The sequence below is a fragment of the Mobula hypostoma genome, chromosome 3, assembly GCF_963921235.1.
Source record: "Mobula hypostoma chromosome 3, sMobHyp1.1, whole genome shotgun sequence".
Taxonomy (NCBI): Eukaryota; Metazoa; Chordata; class Chondrichthyes; order Myliobatiformes; family Myliobatidae; genus Mobula; species Mobula hypostoma.
Genome location: NC_086099.1, coordinates 87,096,675 through 87,117,478, shown reverse-complemented (window position 1 = coordinate 87,117,478; position 20,804 = coordinate 87,096,675). Strand labels below are relative to the sequence as shown.

The 20,804-nt window shown below is 41.7% G+C and overlaps 1 protein-coding gene across 4 annotated transcripts in view; it reads right to left on the bottom strand.

The window, feature by feature from the left end:
• LOC134343457 (protein FAM184B-like) overlaps nucleotides 1–20,804 on the bottom strand; it is a 223,521-nt gene that overhangs the window by 36,949 nt on the left and 165,768 nt on the right. For all 4 annotated transcript variants that reach the window (XR_010017230.1, XM_063042166.1, XM_063042167.1 and 1 more), the window contains exon 8: nucleotides 11,200–11,309. Coding sequence is in view for 3 of the 4 variants with exons in the window: in XM_063042166.1 (XP_062898236.1) it covers nucleotides 11,200–11,309 (110 nt within the window). In the remaining variant the exon portion in view is untranslated. The remainder of the gene's footprint in view (nucleotides 1–11,199; nucleotides 11,310–20,804) is intronic.

Here is a 20,804-nt window from a genome sequence, read left to right as displayed (position 1 = left end):
TTGTGTTCTGCGCTTGTCAGTGATCTTGAAGCAAATGCTATCAGGCATTCAGATCCATCTTTTGTAGTGTGTGACAAAACAGCTCCAATGCCATAAGGGGACGCATTGCACACCAGTCTGATGGGCAGGGATGGGTCATAATGGGTGAGCAATTCATTGGATGTTATTAGTCTCTTTGTTTCCTTGAATGCTTTTCCACTTTATATATTGGCTTAGTTTTGTCTTTGAGAATTTTCACTTGGTTGTGCTTTTTGTCTGACTTGCACATTCTCTTTATAGAAACATAGAAACATAGAAAATAGGTGCAGGAGTAGGCCATTCGGCCCTTCGAGCCTGCACCGCCATTTATTATGATCATGGCTGATCATCCAACTCAGAACCCAGCCTTCCCTCCATACCCCCTGACCCCTGTAGCCACAAGGGCCATATCTAACTTCCTTTTAAACATAGCTAATGAACTGGCCTCAACAGTTTGCTGTGGCAGAGAATTCCACAGATTCACCACTCTCTGTGTGAAGAAGTTTTTCCTAACCTCGGTCCTAAAAGGCTTCCCCTCTATCCTCAAACTGTGACCCCTCGTTCTAGACCTCCCCAACATCGGGAACAATCTTCCTGCATCTAGCCTGTCCAATCCCTTTAGGATCTTATACGTTTCAATCAGATCCCCCCTCAATCTTCTAAATTCCAACGAGTACAAGCCCAGTTCATCCAGTCTTTCTTCATATGAAAGACCTGCCATCCCAGGAATCAATCTGGTGAACCTTCTTTGTACTCCCTCTATGGCAAAGATGTCTTTCCTCAGATTAGGGGACCAAAACTGCACACAATACTCCAGGTGTGGTCTCACCAAGGCCTTGTACAACTGCAGTAGTACCTCCCTGCTCCTGTACTCGAATCCTCTCGCTATAAATGCCAGCATACCGTTCGCCTTTTTCACCGCCTGCTGTACCTGCATGCCCACTTTCAATGACTGGTGTATAATGACACCCAGGTCTCGTTGCACCTCCCCTTTTCCTAATCGGCCACCATTCAGATAATAATCTGTTTTCCTATTTTTGCCACCAAAGTGGATAACTTCACATTTATCCACATTAAATTGCATCTGCCATGAGTTTGCCCACTCACCCAACCTATCCAAGTCACCCTGCATCCTCTTAGCATCCTCCTCACTGCTAACACTGCCACCCAGCTTCGTGTCATCCGCAAACTTGGAGATGCTGCATTTAATTCCCTCATCCAAGTCATTAATATATATTGTAAACAACTGGGGTCCCAGCACTGAACCTTGCGGTACCCCACTAGTCACCGCCTGCCATTCTGAAAAGGTCCCGTTTATTCCCACTCTTTGCTTCCTGTCTGCTAACCAATTCTCCACCCACACCAATACCTTACCCCCAATACCGTGTGCTTTAAGTTTGCACACTAATCTCCTATGTGGGACCTTGTCAAAAGCCTTTTGAAAATCCAAATATACCACATCCACTGGTTCTCCCCTATCCACTCTACTAGTTACATCCTCAAAAAATTCTATGAGATTCGTCAGACATGATTTTCCTTTCACAAATCCATGCTGACTTTGTCCGATCATTTCATCGCTTTCCAAATGTGCTGTTATCACATCCTTGATAACTGACTCCAGCAGTTTCCCCACCACCGACGTTAGGCTAACCGGCCTATAATTCCCCGGTCTCTCTCTCCCTCCTTTTTTAAAAAGTGGGGTTACATTAGCCACCCTCCAATCCTCAGGAACTAGTCCAGAATCTAACGAGTTTTGAAAAATTATCACTAATGCATCCACTATTTCTTGGGCCACTTCCTTAAGCACTCTGGGATGCAGACCATCTGGCCCTGGGGATTTATCTGCCTTCAATCCCTTCAATTTACCTAACACCACTTCCCTACTAACATGTATTTCGCTCAGTTCCTCCATCTCACTGGACCCTCTGTCCCTTACTATTTCTGGAAGATTATTTATGTCCTCCTTAGTGAAGACAGAACCAAATGTGACCTTGTCTGTGACATGTTCTGCGACTTTTTCTTTGAAGCAACAGTTATTTGCATCATGGGAGGATTTGCCGCATTGATAACATTTTTGGTTTCTTGCACCATTCAGGGATATTTTGTGCATTTCACATTTAAACCTCCTTTTCTGTAGTTCTACTGCAGTCTCTAATGATAATGCAATGATCAATGCCCATTCTAAGTTTAGGTCTCTTTCTGCCAGTAGCCTCATTTGAGTGCTTTGACTATGCATGCTGCATACAAGCCTGTCCCTTAATCCACCAGAAAGTCCATCTCTAAAGTCACAGCTCTGGGAAAGTTTGTACAGTTCTGCAATGTGTTCAGAAGGGTTTTCATCTTTTTTGTAAAATCTAAATTCCTCAGCTATTACCAGCAGTTTAGGGCTCAAGTGATTTTGTAAAACTGTAACAATTTCATCAAACATTTTGCTTGCTGGCATTTCAGGGGTTACTGAATTGTGTAATGCACTAGATGTTCTTGGGCTCACTAAGTTAAGAAGTCAGGTCAGGCTTGCCTGGTGAGGAGGGTAGCTAGACACCCTGCAGGACAAAAAACAAGACCTGTCAAAGGGTGGATGAACCCTCTCGTAGGGTCAATGGCCAGCTAGCAAACACGTGCCGTGAAGCGCGGAAAGGACATCCCTTGCATCGAAGCTTGGTCTGGCCATTCACTGCAACAGAACTTCCCCCAGCGGTCTTGGACCCCACCATGCCACTGGATCCGGGAGGGGATGTCGAGAGGGTGAGTCTGGACCTGTGCAACCCCCTACTCACCTAAAATCAACTCACACACACTCTGTTCCTTTCTGAGGAGTGGGGTCCCACCCCACTAACTGACTGAAAGGAACCATCATCATCCTATGGGCTGCGGGGGGGGGAGGGAGGGAGAGAGAGAGAGAGAGATGGAGAGGGAGAGGGGGAGAGGGAGAGGGGGAGGGGGGAGGGGGAGGGAGAGGGAGAGGGAGAGGGGGAGGGGGAGAGAGAGAGAGACAGAGAGAGAGAACAAGTCAACTCTCTCGATATATGACTCCCAGACTTCATTAGCGCGCTCAAATTCGTCAACTTTCCCGACTGAAGCCATTGCCACGTTATTTTCGCTTCAAATTCAGCGCGTCTTTCACAGTTACTTTGTTAGCGTCTGTGACTGCCTCCTCGTGCTGTTTAACTCACTGTTTGGTCCCGTAACCGTCAGTGCAGTGGGCGATATTCTCTGACATTCAGATTTGTACTCGTCACCAATTTGTTGTGTCTGTGCAGAACTACAATCAATTAAATAAAAGCACGCATGTGGGAGATGGTTTTAACTGGTGTATTCACATTTAGGGTAGGGGGAGAACAATGCACATGTGTAGACAACAGCGCATGAGCAAACTGCACACACACAGCATACTAGCTGTCCTTTGCGTCTGCCACCAGTCCTCCCCAGGCACAAGACCAGTACACCTCACACACCTTTCCTCTGAGCACCTGCCTCAGGGGCACATATTTTACCCTATGAATAATAAATCCTCATCTTGCCCGTGAGGTCCACATGTGCATATGAAATGCTCCATTTTGGAAGGGTACATTAAAAAACCAAAAATGAGGATGTCATCTTGTATTACGTATAATTTTGGCTTGAAAACATTTCAGAGAAAGTTTTTTGGATTAATAACTGAAACAGATGTGTTGTCTTTTCAGAAAAGACCAGACAGAATTAGGTTGTACCTGGATTGAGTTTAGAAGAGCAAGAGAAAACATGTTTGAAATGTAAGATCCTTAATGGTTTTGACATGGTGAATTTAGGGAGGATGTATAGAGAATCTTGGAATTAGGAGTTACTGTTGAAATATAAGTGATCATCTATTTAAGACAGAGATGAGCTGAATATACGGTATATTTCTGAGAGGCTCATCTGTCTTCAAACTCTCACTCCAAAGAATTGGCAGAATACTTTAACACAGAGGTAAATCCTTGATAAGCAAGGAATGAAAATTTATCAGTACATATGGAAGTACAGAATTGAGGGTACAATGCGACCAGTTATGATCTTGCTAAATGGCACAGCAGTTTTAATCCTGTCACCTATACCTACTCCAAATTCATTTGGTCATGAACACGTAAACAAAAATCTTGCAATATTCAAGATATGCAGTTAAAATGTGGTCATATTTACACCATAGTAATATGCACCAATGAAAGTCTGTTAAGAAATTAATAGTCAAAATTTATTTTTTTCCTGTGAACTCTGAAAAGAGTACTAAAACTTCCTTGGAAAATAGCAGCTTTGCAGGGAAGAAGCAGGTGAAATTGTAAACGTAAAACTCACATTTATAATCTGTGGAACTCATTAACAACATTAAAAAAATTTAAAACAATTATAATATTGTAATGGAGAGACAGTTGACTGCAGATACTGGAAGCTGCAGCAACAAACAAGAAACTCAGCAAGTTAGAGAGCATCTGTAGAGGGAAGTAGGCCGTCAAAGTTTTGGATCTAGACCTTTCATCTGGAATGAAAGATAGAGGGGAGGTAGCTAGTATCAATTATCAAGTGCCAGTTCTCACCCTATCTCTCCTCCTCACACCTTTATACTGGCTATCTACCCTCTTTCAGTCCTGGCTGGTATATTTTGTAACTTTGTATATTTTTATACGATATAAAATTAATTACAAGGAAAAGAAAGGAGTCTGAAATGTGAGTCCAACTTCGGGTTTACTTTAAGTGAGGTGCCAAGTATCACGTGGTAGTGTCATGATGTATGCAATTCACTTAATTTTTAAATATAACATATATTATTTAAGCAGACAAGAATTCTTAATCAAAAATATTAAATACACAACACTCTTCCTTGCTTAGGCATAAACTTCAACTCAATATAGAATGCATCTCAACTATATACACAGTATACTCTGTAAAGAAACTGCTATACAGACATCCACTACATAGTAAATTTTAAATTATCCCATTCAGGCTTAAAGATGCTGTGAAGGCTTTCTCACTCCTGTGGGATAATGTCTTTCCTGTCAAGAGGGATCACTCTGCTTGGCAGGTGAGACTTGCGGCTGTGAAAACAGTTCCAAGTGCTGGGGCCCCCTCTGTAGTGGTTGTAGGTGTTGAATCTGAGATTGTAGGAAGTGGTTCTGATAGCTCTGGACACCTTTATTTTCCTTTTCTTGGATTTTTACTCTGGATCTACTTCGATCCTTGCTTCTCTCCTTTTTAACTTCCTGCCTTCCTTTCTCCTAATTTTTTGTGGGTATTGATGATTTTGCAAATTTCTTGAAAAATTAGGTCTCGTTTATCCTCTTCCATTTCCATAGCATGTATACCATCGTCCTCTTTCATTTCCTTTTTCTTCTTTCTAGGATGTGCATCTTGATCTTGGGAAGGTGCATTTAATTCACTGGAATATTCCTTTATTCGTCCTTCCATTACTTCCTTTACAATCTGCCTTCTCATCGTTTCCTCACTAACAATATCATCTGAAAAATCTATTGACTGCTTTTTTTTTGGCTTTCCATTCATCCATCTGGGCTTTGCTCTTTGCATCTATTTTTACCAGCAGCTTTTTGTCTCCCACTTGAAGTTCATGCAATAACCTAATGTATGCAGAGTAGATTCTAGTTCTTTATATTCACAAAAGCCGAATGCTTGCAACTTTCCTGAAGTTCCTTGAACTCTCTCCCAGCTTAAAACCAAGCCACATTTTGCAAGTAACTGCTTGAGTAACATTTCAGAATCTTTATCAGATATGTTGCCTACAAAAACCTTCATAGTCAGACCACTGTTTTCGTCACTTTCATGATTCCTCTGAGCAGGTCCTTCCTTGATCCAATATGCTGTCCACCAAAGGGACAGAGGTTGGCACCAATACCTGTTCGTTGGTGTTGAGTCAACTTCTTGTTACCCTGACTTAGAACTTTGAATGTAGACCATTCCCTTTGTCTTGGGAGTTCTCATCCATGATCCTGACTGCAGTTTACATACCACCAGCAACTGATTATAAGCAAGCACTTGCAAAACTGCACAATGTCATCTGCAGGTAAGAAACAGCCCAGCCCAGCCCAATACATTTCAAGTTATATTTAGTGACTTTAACCAGGCCTGTTCGAAGAAAACTCTGCCCACTTATCACCAGCATATAACCTGTTGCACCAGAGGTCCCAACACATTAGGCTATTGCTACACTATGATAAGGAATGCCTATTGTTCTTTCCTGAGACTGCATTTTGGCAAGTCAGATAATTAGGCAGTAATCCGACTACCTGCATACAGACAGAGCCTAAAAAGCAAGGCTCCAGAGATCAAGATAATTAACAAGTGGTAGCAGGAGTGGGCTGGGCCGTGTTTAAGAACTCATCTGAGTACCTGAATGACTACACCAGGGTCCGTAATGATTTTACTCAAACAACTCTGAGTGAGAGTGTCCCCTCAAAATTGTTCAGGGTTTTTCCCCAATCAGAAGCCCTAGATGAACAATGAAATCTGGAATCTGCTGAGAGCCAGATCAAAAGCATTCAAATTTGGAGATCAAGAATGCTACAAGAGGTGCAGGTATGATCTCTGGAAAGCCAACTCTTGGGCGAAGTGAGGATTCTGGACTAGACTGGAATCAATGGGAGATGCTTGACAATTGTGGCAGGGTTGGAATGCCCGTAATGTCCTACAAAGTTAAATCTTGCCACACAGGGGACATCAGAGCTTCACTTCCAGGTGAGCTCAATGCCTTCTATGCTTGCTTTGATCACTAGAACAGGGAGGAACTATCGTGCACTCCTCATGTCTCCTGATGATCCTTTGGTCTTCGTATCTGAAGATGATGTGCAGGTTGCCTTCAAGAGAGTGAATCCAAGAAAAGCATCTGATCCAGTCGGAGTACCCGGCTGAGTACTGAAGACCTGTGCTGACCAGCTGACTGGCGTATTCACAGATATCTTCAATCCCTTGCTCCGGCAGTGTGTGGTATCCACCTGCTTCAAGTATGCTTCAATCGTATGCATTGGTGCCCAAAAAGAGCGTGTTAAATGACTATCACCCAGTGGCACTTACATCCATACTGATGAAGTGTTTTGAGAGACTGGTGTTGAAGCATGTCTGAGTGGCGACTTGGATCCACTCCAATTTTCCTACTGAAGCAATAAGTCTACAGCAGATGCTATCTCATTGGCTCTTACACAACCCTGGAACATCTGGACAGCAAAATGCGTACATCAGGATGCTCTTTATTAATTATAGCTTGGCATTTAAGACCATCATTCCCTCTAAACTAATCAGTAAACTCCAGGACCTGGGCCTCAATATCAACTGGTGCAATTGGATCCAGGATTTCCTCACGTTGAGCAGTCAGTTTGGATTGGCAAAACCATCTCCTGCACAATCTGCATCAGCACAGGAATGTGTACTTAGTCATCTGCTCTACTCACTTTACACCTATGGCTGTGTGGCTAAGTACAGCTTCAACACCATATACAAGTTTACTGATAACATCACTGTCCTGGGCTGTATCAAAGGTGGTGATGAATGAGCATTCAGGACAGAGATTGAAAACATGGCTGAGTGGTGTCATAACAACAACCTCTCACTCAATGTCAATAAGACCAAGGAACTGATTGTAGACTTCAGGAGAGGGAAACCAGAAGGTCCATGAACCAGGATCAGAGGTGGAGAGGGTCAGTAACTTTAAATTCCTGGGTGTCACTATCTCAGAGGACCTATCCTGGACCCATCATATAAAGATAATTACGAAGAAAGCACAACAGCGCCTCTACTTCCTCAGGGGTCTGTGGCGATTTGGCATTTCATCAAAAATCATGGCAAACTTCTATAGGTGTCGTAGGAAATGTGTTTACTGGCTGCATTACAGCCTGATATGGGAGGACCAATGCCTTTGAGCGGAAAATCGTACAAAAGGTAGTGGATTCGGCCCAGTACATCACAGGTAAAATCCTCCAAACCACGGAGCACATCTACATGAAACACCATAGAATAGCAGAATCCATTATCAAAGATCCTCACCACCCATTTCTCACTGCTTCCATCAGGTGGAAGGTACAGGTGCCACAGGACTCGCACCACCAGGTTCAAGAACAGTTACTACCCCTCAACCATCAGGCTCTTGAACAAAAGGGGATAACTACATTCATTTAAGGACTTTTCTAACTTGTTATTTTATGCTCAATATTTATTGTTATTTATTTATTATCTGCATTTGCATAGTTTTTTTTTTACAGTTTACAGATCCTGTTTACAGTTACTGTTCTATAGATTTGCTAAGTATGAAGAAGAACCGCAGGGTAGTATATGGTGACATGTATGTACTCTGATAATAAAGTTTAATTTGAACTTTGATCCAGTGCCTTTCTTACTTTGCTTTCAGTTGACTCTGTTGCTGGGGATGTGGCATGCCACATGTGGATGTGGATGGATCTCCAATCAAGTTGTAGTTATCTCCTCCACTCACACTCCCACAATGCCAACCTTCCTGTTTTTACCACATACATGCCCAATGTGGCTTGTTGATTGTTGTATTTCACTGTTATAAATGTCATTCACACAGGAGTTAGCTTTTCTCCAGTGTAAGTTCTTAGTTGGATATCTGCAGGGCTTCAGTTCAGCATCTTTGAAATGCTGTTCAAACTCATTTTGTGGTACAACTGAAGCAGCCCAGCCAGCATCCAACTGCATTTTAATTAATTTGCCGTTTTCTTCTGGTGTAAGCCACATAGAAACATAGAAACATAGAAAATAGGTGCAGGAGTAGGCCATTCGGCCCTTCGAGCCTGCACCGCCATTTATTATGATCATGGCTGATCATCCAACTTCAGAACCCAGCCTTCCCTCCATACCCCCTGACCCCTGTAGCCTCAAGGGCCATATCTAACTCCCTCTTAAACATAGCCAATGAACTGGCCTCAACAGTTTGCTGTGGCAGAGAATTCCACAGATTCACCACTCTCTGTGTGAAGAAGTTTTTCCTAATCTCGGTCCTAAAAGGCTTCCCCTCTATCCTCAAACTGTGACCCCTCGTTCTGGACCTCCCCAACATCGGGAACAATCTTCCCGCATCTAGCCTGTCCAATCCCTTTAGGATCTTATACGTTTCAATCAGATCCCCCCATAATCTTCTAAATTCCAACGAGTACAAGCCCAGTTCATCCAGTCTTTCTTCATGTGAAAGACCTGCCATCCCAGGAATCAATCTGGTGAACCTTCTTTGTACTCCCTCTATGGCAAAGATGTCTTTCCTCAGATTAGGGGACCAAAACTGCACACAATACTCCAGGTGTGGTCTCACCAAGGCCTTGTACAACTGCAGTAGTACCTCCCTGCTCCTGTACTCGAATCCTCTCGCTATAAATGCCAGCATACCATTCGCCTTTTTCACCGCCTGCTGTACCTGCATGCCCACTTTCAATGACTGGTGTATAATGACACCCAGGTCTCGTTGCACCTCCCCTTTTCCTAATCGGCCACCATTCAGATAATAATCTGTTTTCCTATTTTTGCCACCAAAGTGGATAACTTCACATTTATCCACATTAAATTGCATCTGCCTTGAGTTTGCCCACTCACCCAACCTATCCAAGTCACCCTGCATCCTCTTAGCATCCTCCTCACAGCTAACACTGCCACCCAGCTTTGTGTCATCCACAAACTTGGAGATGCTGCATTTAACATCATTTGTCTATTGTTAACTTTTCACTTCGTAAATCTCAAGGCCACTCAGTCCTGCACCACTCTCAACATTATCAGATTTTTCATCAACAGCATGCAAATTAGTGCTCTTTTTGAAAATGCAACTTGAGTTTTTTTAAAAATCTTTTTCTCTTCCCTGTGCAGTTCATTTATTTTTTGTCTGCCTGGCATGCCCTTTGTAAGTGTCCTACTTTGTTGCATTTTCTGCAAGTTTCACCTGTAAATCTGCATTGCTCTCGTGTATGTGAGCCCCTGCCATAATGGTAACACAATTTGTTTGGTCATGCTGGTTTCTGTCTAGATTTTGCTATTTTGCTCAAGCTCACTTTCATTTCTGACTGCAACTCAATTGCATCACTGTCAGCCGTTTCCATTGATACAGCCATTTCAATTACCGTTTTAAATGTAAGTTGTGCTTCAGGTAGGAACCATTTTTGAATACTTTCTTGTAAGATTCCACAAAATAAATGATCTCTTAAGGCCAATACCAAACTGACAATAGTCAGAGCACTTCTTCCTTTCAGCCACTGATGTTGAAGTGGACTCCCTTTCATTTTGAATCTGCGTTCTACAGTCAATAATGGTTTCAGATCTGAATGTCCTTGCGTAACTTTGATATCAGCAAAGCTAATTTCAGCTGGTTTGGTTGGAGCAGTCGAACTCCTAAGCAAACTTTATGCTTTGAAATCCAATGCACTCAGCAGAATTGACACTTGTTTCTCATTGGCTATTCCATTTGCTTTAAAATACAGCTCAATCTGAATAATTATCTGTTTTGTGAGCAAATGCATCAATCTTTCCAACGTAGTCAGCCATTTCTGCTCTTTTTTATGTTTATTATCACCCGGTGCACACTGTTTATGAACCTGTGATTTCTTCCATTTTCTTCCTTTTCTGAACCTGATTATTTCTCTTTCTCCCTTCTGAAGACATATACTGCACTGCTTTTTTAACTTGAACATCTCGCAGCACTTTTCAAAAAAACTTTCACATCTTGCTGCACTTCAACAGGTAGGTAGTCATCTCCAGTTTGTTTTACAAATACCTCATCACCATTCTTAATAACTCAAGAACATAACATTTATTGAAAGAAAAACAAAGAAGGAGTCTGAAATGTGAGCCTAACTTTGTGTTTACTTTAAGTACAGCACCACGTGGTAGCGTCATGACGTATGCAATTTACTTATTTTTACATATAACCTGCAATGAATTACTTACACCACACCAACAAGAATGCTTAATCAAACAACATACTTACAACATTGCTCAAATATTATTGAAATATTAAATACACAACACCAATGAAGGGTCTCAAACAGAAATGATGACAGTCCATTTTCCTCTACAGGTGGTGCTGGCTGACCTGCTGATTTCCTCTAGCAGTTTGTATTGCACCCAGGGTAAGCTTTTGATATGATGACATAGGTTCAAGATTCATAGCTGATTGTAATATACATATTTCAGTGCAAGCCAAGTGCTATTTTGTAGAATGTAACGTACCGTACTTTTTCTCTCCACTTAGCCTCTAATTGTTGTGTTTGTTGAAGGTGTTCATTTTGCAAGGAGGAAACCAAAGCTTCATGCTGTTCTTTCTGCTTCTTCAATATCTCCTAATGGATCAATAAAAAAAATTTAAAAATTACCCAATATTTATCCCGTGTATATTGTTACGAGAATACACATAAAATTAAGATGTTTGCTGGCCTGGGCTAGCATCAGTGGCATCAGCAGTTGGTCTGCCACCTGCCCTCAGGGGAAGGAGAGATAAGGAACAATGGAGCAGCGTCTGGAGATGTGTAATGAAGGGATGTGGGAGAGAGAGCTGTCTGAAGCGGCTCCCCCCTTTGAACCTTGAACTGTTTGAAGTGATGGACAGGCGATACCCCAGCAGGGGGATAAAAAGGGACAGGTTCGCTAAGGCAAGAGAGACACCACGAGATCACAAGTTAACGAGACCCTGTATATCTAAACACCGAAACATACACTGAATTGCGATGTTTGAATCAATGACTAATACAGTCAGAGGACGTGCTGGGTGCGGCCCACAACTGTCACTACACTCTGGTGCCAACACGACATTCCCACAACTTACTAGCCCTAACCTGTACTTCTTTGGAGAGTGGGAATAAACCAGAGCACCCAGAGGAATTCGACATGGTCATGAGTAGAACATACAAACACCTTACAGAGAGCAGAGGAAATAGATCCCCAATCTTATGATCACTGGCACCATAAAGCATTATTCTAACTGTTATGCTATTGTGCTATCCCCCAGTGAACCCTTAAAAATAGTGGAATTATCATGTGATTTGCTGCTATTTCTTAAGAGATGATTATTCATTGACTACAAACTTTTAAGGAGTACTTTTAGACCTGTGTTGAAGGTCTATTGCTGAATTTTCCTGAACATTTGAAGTAAGCACAGAATGAGCCCTTTGGCATTGTGGTAAACCATAGATATATGTTGTAACTGGGTTAGCTGTCTGGACACGCCCCTCTGCTGACTGCCCCTGTGACTCCTCCCACAGATCCCTGAAAAAAGGCGATTTCCCCACCGCTCCTCCTCCTCAGTCCAGGGGCAGACACTCAGCATGGAGGTCACGTTTTACTGCGAATAAAAGCCTTTCAGTATTCAAGATTCAAAGAACTTTATTGTCATTCTAACCGTACATCAGCTTTGCAGGGCAGAATCAGACAGTGTTTCTCAGGGTCAGTGCAATCATAACATAACAAATGCAACTCTAAATAATAAACATAACAATAAATAGTAAAACACAACAGCCACATGTCAGTTAAAATCAAGTTATAAGTGTCCAGTGCAAGTTAAAAGTGTCCAAAGCAGAGTCAGGTAGAGCAGCTATTTAGCAGTCTGACTGCCTGTGGGAGGAAGCTGTTTAGAAGCCTTGTGGTTTTAGTTTTGATGCTCCTGTAACATTTACCTACTTTAGTCTTTTGGAGTAATTGAAGGTGCATCAGGCATATTGCATCCATACAGACCACTTTACCAACTAAACTAATCCCATTTCCCAGCATTAGGTCTGTATGCTTCTGTGCCTTGCCTGCCTAAGTGTCTGTCTTACGCCTAGAGACTGCACATTGCTCCACCACTTCCTCTGGCAGCAAGTTCCAAATATCAACCATTATCTGTATAATAAAACTTCCCTCTCTTACTCCCTTTCACACTTTTCTTCTCACCTTAAGTGTATATTTTTTGTCAATATAACTACCATGGGAGAAAGGTTCTCGTAATCCACTATATCTATGTTTCTCATACTGGCAGATGACACGGCCTCCCCTATTCCTGAGAAACAATCCCAGTCTATTTCATCTCTCCCCAAAACTAAATTTCTCTAATCCAAGTAATATCTCAGTGAATTGCTTCTGTACTCCTTTTAGTGAGCAGAAATGCACATGAATCTCTAGTGTTTTGTAAGGGTGCAATGTAACATCCAACTATTACATTTTATGCCCCAAACCATGAAGGCAAGCATTTTGTGTGCTTTCTTCACCATCCCATCAACATAATGCGGAAGGAAGTAGAAAAGTGCAATTGAAATTTAAAGGAAAAGTGGATGTAAACATATGTGATAACTGAACTTTCAATATACTTATTCTCCACTCATCATATCTGAACTAAAGTTTATATTTAGATGGTTTTATTTATCTTTTTAACATATTACGAATTTAAGTTTGAAGTGTCTAGTTCTCTTTTCATTGGAAAATAGTGGGAACATGAGACAGAGAAACATGGTTTTTCCAAGACTATAATTGGATAATTGGGGAATGAGGAGTTGGGTATACACGTACATGTCTCTGCTGGAACCAACTACGTTAACACAACAGAAAGGGAACATTCATCCTATCAGCCTGCCAGAACAAACTAAAATTATTTCCTTCTACTTGAAAATTGCTTTTCCTTTGGCATTCTAACTTCTACGAGAGGACGACCTGTGATGGCAGGAACTTTCAGTGCAGAATAGCTCTGCCTCACCTGTGCTAGTGGTCCTCATTTGCACTGGATAAGACTCTAGCTGTAAAACAGCAGAAGAAATTTCCCACTCCTACCAATACTCTAGTTTCCAGCATTTTACAATCCTGTCACTGTTACTTTATGGAGTTAAAGACTCAGAAAGCACCGCAGCACAGCAACAGGCCTCTCAGCCAATTACCTGAACCATCAAGCCTTCCATACCCCTCTTATCCATGTACCTATCCAAAAGTTACTTACATTTTACAACTGAACCAGCATCTACCACTTCCACTGGCAGCTTGTTCCACACTTGCACCATGCTCTGAATGAAGAAGTTTCCCCTCAGATTCCCCTTAAATATTCCACCTTTCACCCTAAACCTATAACCTTTAGTTCTAGTTGATCCACATTGATTGTGTAGAGAGTCAGAGGCTTTTTCCCAGGGCTGAAATGGCTAACACGGGAGGGCACAGCTTTAAGGTGCTTGGAAGTAGGTACAGAGGAGATGTTAGGGGTAAGTTTTTCATAAACTTTCTCTGCACTCTTTCAAGCTTATTGACATCTTTCCTGTAGGTAAGTGACCAGAACAGCACACAATACTCCAAATTCAACCTCACAAGTGTCTTATGCAACTTCAATTGTTTGCTCACTGTGAGCTTGTGAATTGAATTGACTTTATTACTTACATCCTTCATTAACGAGGAGTAAAATCTTTACGTTACTTCTCCATCTGAAAGTGCAATATGCAATTTATAGTAGGTTCAACAGACAGAATTCTAAGCTGGAACGGCAGAACATTTGTGCTTCTGCACTGGACTCCATGAAGACTTCAATATTCATATGAAGTCATTGCTGAGTATCTCTAAGAAAGTTCAGGCTTTCACGTTCACACACACTCTGCACAGCCGCCCCAGCTACTTGCCGCTGACATGGGGAAACACTAGCAACTCTACGCAGTAATAAACATGCAAAAAAAGGAAACTATTTCATTAAAATCTCACGTAACTCTGCCCTGAGACAGCAAAAGGAGTTAAAATCTGCCTGTCAAATCTATAGCAGATTAGATCAGCAGGCTTGGTGACTCCACTTACTCCAAAGGAGAGTTTGAGGGAGAGAAGTAAGTTGCAGGCAATTCCTAATTATTTGAATTCCCTTTGGTACTTTAATATATTTATTTGGTTTTAATTAGTTTCAGGTATTTGCTTTTTAAAAGTTATAATAATTTTAATATTCCTTTAATTGGGTGGTTACTTTGAAATTGCCTCTGAAAGATTTTAAATGTCACTGAGCTTGGGGAGCCTGGGCATATCTAATTTCCAATGAGTTGAATCCCCTTTGTTATTTTAATGTTCATATTTATTTGGTTAAGGGTATTACTTAAAACTGTTAAATATCACAGTGGATGGGGCCTGTTCAGATGCCATTGTGTAATATTGTTTGCACTGGGAAGGCCGGAGTTGTGGAGGATGTTGGTGCTTGAAAGCCCATTCATGGTAGAAGGAGACTGAGCAAGCAGGTGAGTGTTGAGCACGGATGTCAGGAAACCTGCGAAAATTGAATCTGTTAATCTCACCACGTCCTCCTCAAATCACAGAGAAACACATCCAAGGAAGGCCCTTCAGCTCAAGTCTGTGCTGACGATCAATCATCAATTCACACTGATCCTACAAAAATCCAAGTACAAGGGAAGGAAGAAAAGTGCGAAGCCATCTGACTACCCTGTCAAGAACTCCTGTGCTTTGTAGTTCATTGCACCATCTCTACAATCTCCTTCACTATGCTGTCAAGAAATTTTGAAACATGTTTGCAAAATCCTATTTAAAAATCACCCACACAAGTTGGGGACAAAGGCCATCTCAGCACTTAGAGTGTATGTATGTTGTTCTGATCCTTCCTCCAGTTTGAACAACTCTCACTGACTCTCAGGGCGGGGATTCAATCTGTTTCCCATTTGTAAGTAAAAATAATCTATTTAGAAACATCCTCACTCTATGTGTGCATTTCTCCAAGAGCTCCATTGGTCACAGCGCATTGAACATCATTTGAAAATCCATATATAATATTCCCTTTGTCTATCCATCCACTTGTTATTACATTTTTAAAATATGACTTGCCTGTAATAAACTTATGTTCAGTTTCCTCGATTAACCTATCAATTTCTAAATGATTTTATAATTTTATAGAGGAATTTACAAATTCCTTTCAGAATAATTGCTTCATTCAAATCAACTAGCAATTGTTCAATGTCATTCAACAGTACAGTCACATTCCATTTCATTATTTCTGAGGTTTACAGAATGGTATAGCACTGAAAATGGGCACTCACCCCATTGTGCTTTTGTCGGCTCTGGTATGCTATTCTTTCCCCACTGTATTGCAAGATACTTCCCTTCAAGATCAATCACACTGCATTTTAGAGGTTCTGAAATGGATGACGAGTCCTCTGGAAATTCAAGGATATTACCAGAAAGGATGGAGCAGCTTGAATGAGTAGGGTGCAGGGTGGGGTGTAGTGCTGGTGTGGTTAATAGGATCTCACACACTCCGTTTTGTGATTGACCTGTAGATATTGCTGTTGGAGAGTGTTGGCCTTCAGTATCTTCCCGCCAGTTGCATTCTTAGGCCACTAATTCCAGTCTTAAGCTATAAATTCCTATGAACCAGGGTGGAAGCAATGGGGATACTTTGTTCGTTATCGTGGAAATCCAGTCAGCGTACATAAAAGAGATAAGGTTGTGAGATGACATTAGGGATAGCTCTCCATCATACAGTATCTTAGTACTTAGTACTGGTTGAGATTTTGCCTGCACCAGAAGCCTTTTTCTGTTTCACTGTTGGATAGCCTTTACCACCAGTTCTTATGACAGCACTGAGGTTGTAGCAAATGTGCAGAGAGTCAAGGGCACTCAGGACACAGTATTGATGAACAGATACTCCAAGTTGCTCTGTAAAGGAGCACTGACTGTCTCAGAGCCATTATGAGATCTCCTCTGTTCATGGCTCATAGATGGGTAAGTCCTTGAGACTTTGGTTTATGGAAAGTCTTGACAGTGCTGACAATGAAGATGCTGTACTGGGTACAGTTGCTGGTCTTATATCTTATTCTTCAGATGGCTATAAAGCTGTTTATCCCTCAATGAGCTATGATAGTGCTCAGAAACTAAAAAAGTCCTATGTTTTCTCACCTTATTCCCGATGTTGGGGAGGTCTAGAACGAGGGGTCACAGTTTGAGGATAGAGGGGAAGCCTTTTAGGACCGAGGTTAGGAAAAACTTCTTCACACAGAGAGTGGTGAATCTGTGGAATTCTCTGCCACAGCAAACTGTTGAGGCCAGTTCATTAGCTATGTTTAAAAGGAAGTTAGATATGGCCCTTGTGGCTACAGGGGTCACGGGGTATGGAGGGAAGGCTGGGTTCTGAGTTGGATGATCAGCCATGATCATAATAAATGGCGGTGCAGGCTCGAAGGGCCGAATGGCCTACTCCTGCACCTATTTTCTATGTTTCTATGTTTCTATGTCTATTAACTTATGGATCTCCTGGCCATTCTCATTAGTGTTTTTGGTGGCCAAACCAGGTACCATGGATACTATGATGCTCCTGTTGGTTAAGGAGTTATTGGATTGGTTGTGAAGTGTTGGAGAGACCAGAGTTTTCTTTGGAGGTTTTTCAGTATTGACTTTTCTGTAGCAGTGACTCTGTTGCTGCTTAGGGGTCAAGTTGATGGAAATGACTGGGCAGATTAGGCAGCATTTGGTCCTGCAGTTGTGAGCTTTCTTCACGTCAATCAATATTAACTCAGCATGGTTTGGCCCAGTAATATGAAGAAACCATTTTTTCAGACCTGAACTGTCTAAAAACCTCAGTTGTTTCGTTTTTACTACGTGCTCCAGGGCAAACCACAGAAACAAATCACCGCCCTTCCGGCTTCTCAAAAGCTCCAGCGGGAATGTTGCAACAGGTCAAAATAGAGTTGTTTAGGCAGTTCCTATGTTAGGTTCAACTGGTGTCCATGTTGCTGGAGGTGTCAGAGGCTGATTTTATTTATCTGCAACTTCATCCCCACTCTGCAATATTTTGGAAATTCTTCTTTCTTTGAGCTTTAAATCAATTGTTTTTAGCGTCACAAAGTCATACAGCATGGGAACAAGCCGATTGACTCAGCCTGTTCTTGCGAACTAAGTTAACTACCTCAGCTGGTCACATTCACTTGCCAGTCCTACTTTGGTTTTTATAGACTACTTTTGCTATACAAAGACAGTTTGTTCCAAGTCTCATGCCTCCCCCCAACTCTACGTCATTGGCTTTCAATGAAAACACTACTAAAATCTATATGAATTTTACCTTCATATACACCTCAGGAAAATACTTGCATTCTGGTGCTACGGTGTAAGTTTTTCCACCATAGTTTTATCCCTCCCTTTTTCTCTAGAAAATGCATGAGCACTGGGAATGCAGTGAATATCCCTGAAGATTCCGTTCCCTGAGAATGTTCATTCCTCCAAAATGTTCACATTAATGCAAGTAACAACATTGCAGGTAGCGCATTGCTATTTGTTCAACTGCTGGAATCCAGTGAGTGTGTCTGGAATTCTGATACTTTCCCTTTACTTTTGATGAGGAATCTTCACAAAAAGCCTAAGTCAAATTTTACCTCACATGATGAGTGCTTTCTCTTTCATTCCAATAGAAATTTTAACCCTGAGAGATTAAGATAAGTGTTAATTAATTCAGATTAATATAGGTATTGTTTTATTTGTGTTTTAAGTGCATTATGGTAAAATATTTTTAAGTTTAAAAATAATTTTATGGTTTAGAAACATAGAAAATAGGTGCAGGAGTAGGCCATTCGGCCCTTCGAGCCTGCACCACCATTTATTATGATCATGGCTGATCATCCAACTCAGAACCCCGCCCCAGCCTTCCCTCCATACCCCCTGATCCCCGTAGCCACAAGGGCCATATCTAACTCCCTCTTAAATATAGCCAATGAACTGGCCTCAACTGTTTCCTGTGGCAGAGAATTCCACAGATTCATCACTCTCTGTGTGAAGAAGTTTTTCCTAATCTCGGTCCTAAAAGGCTTCCCCTCTATCCTCAAACTGTGGCCCCTCGTTCTGGACTTCCCCAACATCAGGAACAATCTTCCTGCATCTAGCCTGTCCAATCCCTTTAGGATCTTATACGTTTCAATCAGATCCCCCCTCAATCTTCTAAATTCCAACGAGTACAAGCCTAGTTCATCCAGTCTTTCTTCATATGAAAGTCCTACCATCCCAGGAATCAATCTGGTGAACCTTCTTTGTACTCCCTCTATTGCAAGGATGTCTTTCCTCAGATTAGGGGACCAAAACTGCACACAATACTCCAGGTGTGGTCTCACCAAGGTCTTGTACAACTGCAGTAGTACCTCCCTGCTCCTGTACTCGAATCCTCTCGCTATAAATGCCAGCATACCATTCTCCTTTTTCACCGCCTGCTGTACCTGCATGCCCACTTTCAATGACTGGTGTATAATGACACCCAGGTCTCGTTGCACCTCCCCTTTTCCTAATCGGCCACCATTCAGATAATAATCTGTTTTCCTATTTTTGCCACCAAAGTGGATAACTTCACACTTATCGACATTAAATTTAGAAAAGATTTAGTAGTTCTTGAAGGTTAGGGTTTGCCAGCTTTGACACTTCTGGCTAAGTCAGGACTAGAAACACAAAAGAATGCAGATGCTGGATTCTGGAGGAACATCAGCAGGTCAAGCAACAACTATGGATAGAAATTAAGAGTCATCATTTTGAGTCAAGACCCTTCACCTGGACCCTTCATCTACTTTGTGCGTTATGAGATAGCTGGTTGTCAAGGTTTCTTCGCCTTTCTTGGTTGGGCTTTTCCTGCCCCTCCCATCACATGATCACATCACATTAGGTGCTGTGTCTCAGGGAATCAGCAAACTCTCCATTGCAACTTCTGATCGTCCAGATTGTTCCAGGTAAGTTGAACTTTATTCAGAGGTGAGCCCCAACCATAGGCAATGCACCTTTGATTTTTACTCCAGCCCATTAGCTTCTCAGTCCTGTCCAAATTAAAGTGCTGAACACATTTTAGCTACCATGTGGTATCCCTCTATTATGATTAATAATAATACATTGTTTATTCAGTTTTTTGTGCGTAAATATGCATACCATCTGATATTGAATTCAATATTTTCAAATTTCATCAGTTTTTGTTGACATTGTTTTATTAGTTTCCTCTCCCTTCTATAATTGTTTTCAGCTTTTGATTTTCTTTCAGCATGATATTTTCAATTATTCATTCCAGGTTTAATAATCCAGCTTTCCATTCCTATTTTCTGCAGCACACAGCTGCTTTCAATCCTCCCCATTGCTTTATGTACCATCTCCACAAGGATACTGGTGCCACATCAATGCAGCAGAGGTTGCCTTCTGCTATGTCCTTATGCCTTCTCCAGAATTTACTCACACTATAATGCCAACCCTTCCTTTTTTGCCCAGTGGCAGTTCTCTGCAGCACTGTGGTGCAGCTGGTAGAGGTGCTGCATCTGAGCTCCAACAACCTGGGCTTGATTCCAGACTCTTGTGCTGTCTGTGTGGAGTTTGTACTTCCTGTCACTGCGTGGATTTCCTTCAGGGGCTCCAGTTTGCTCCCTCATACCAAACAAGTGCAGGTTGGTTCTTAATGGACTACAGTAAAGTAACCTCCGTGTGGGGGCAAGCAACAGAAACTGGGAGAATTGATGGGAATGTGGAAAGAATAAGAAAATAGGGGTCAGTGTAAGTTTAGCATATATATGTGCTTGATGCTGGGAGCAGAAGTAATAAAACGAAGGACCTGTTTCCATGTTATTTTATGGCTGTATGATATTTCTAGTTACAAGGGCGTAAAGCAATCTTGTCTGACTGAGATAAAGTTTTGTTTTAGAAAATTATTCAAAGGCACTTTCTTGCATTCTGAGCTGAACGTCAAAGCAACACTCATTTATCAACCTTGCACATTGATGTGCCGAACCTAATACACAACTTGGAAAAATTGAATATGTTTCAAAAATGACACCCATGCAGTGGAAGTAATCCAGAAAATTGCTCCAATTCCAAGTAATTAAGTTTACATAAACACGTGC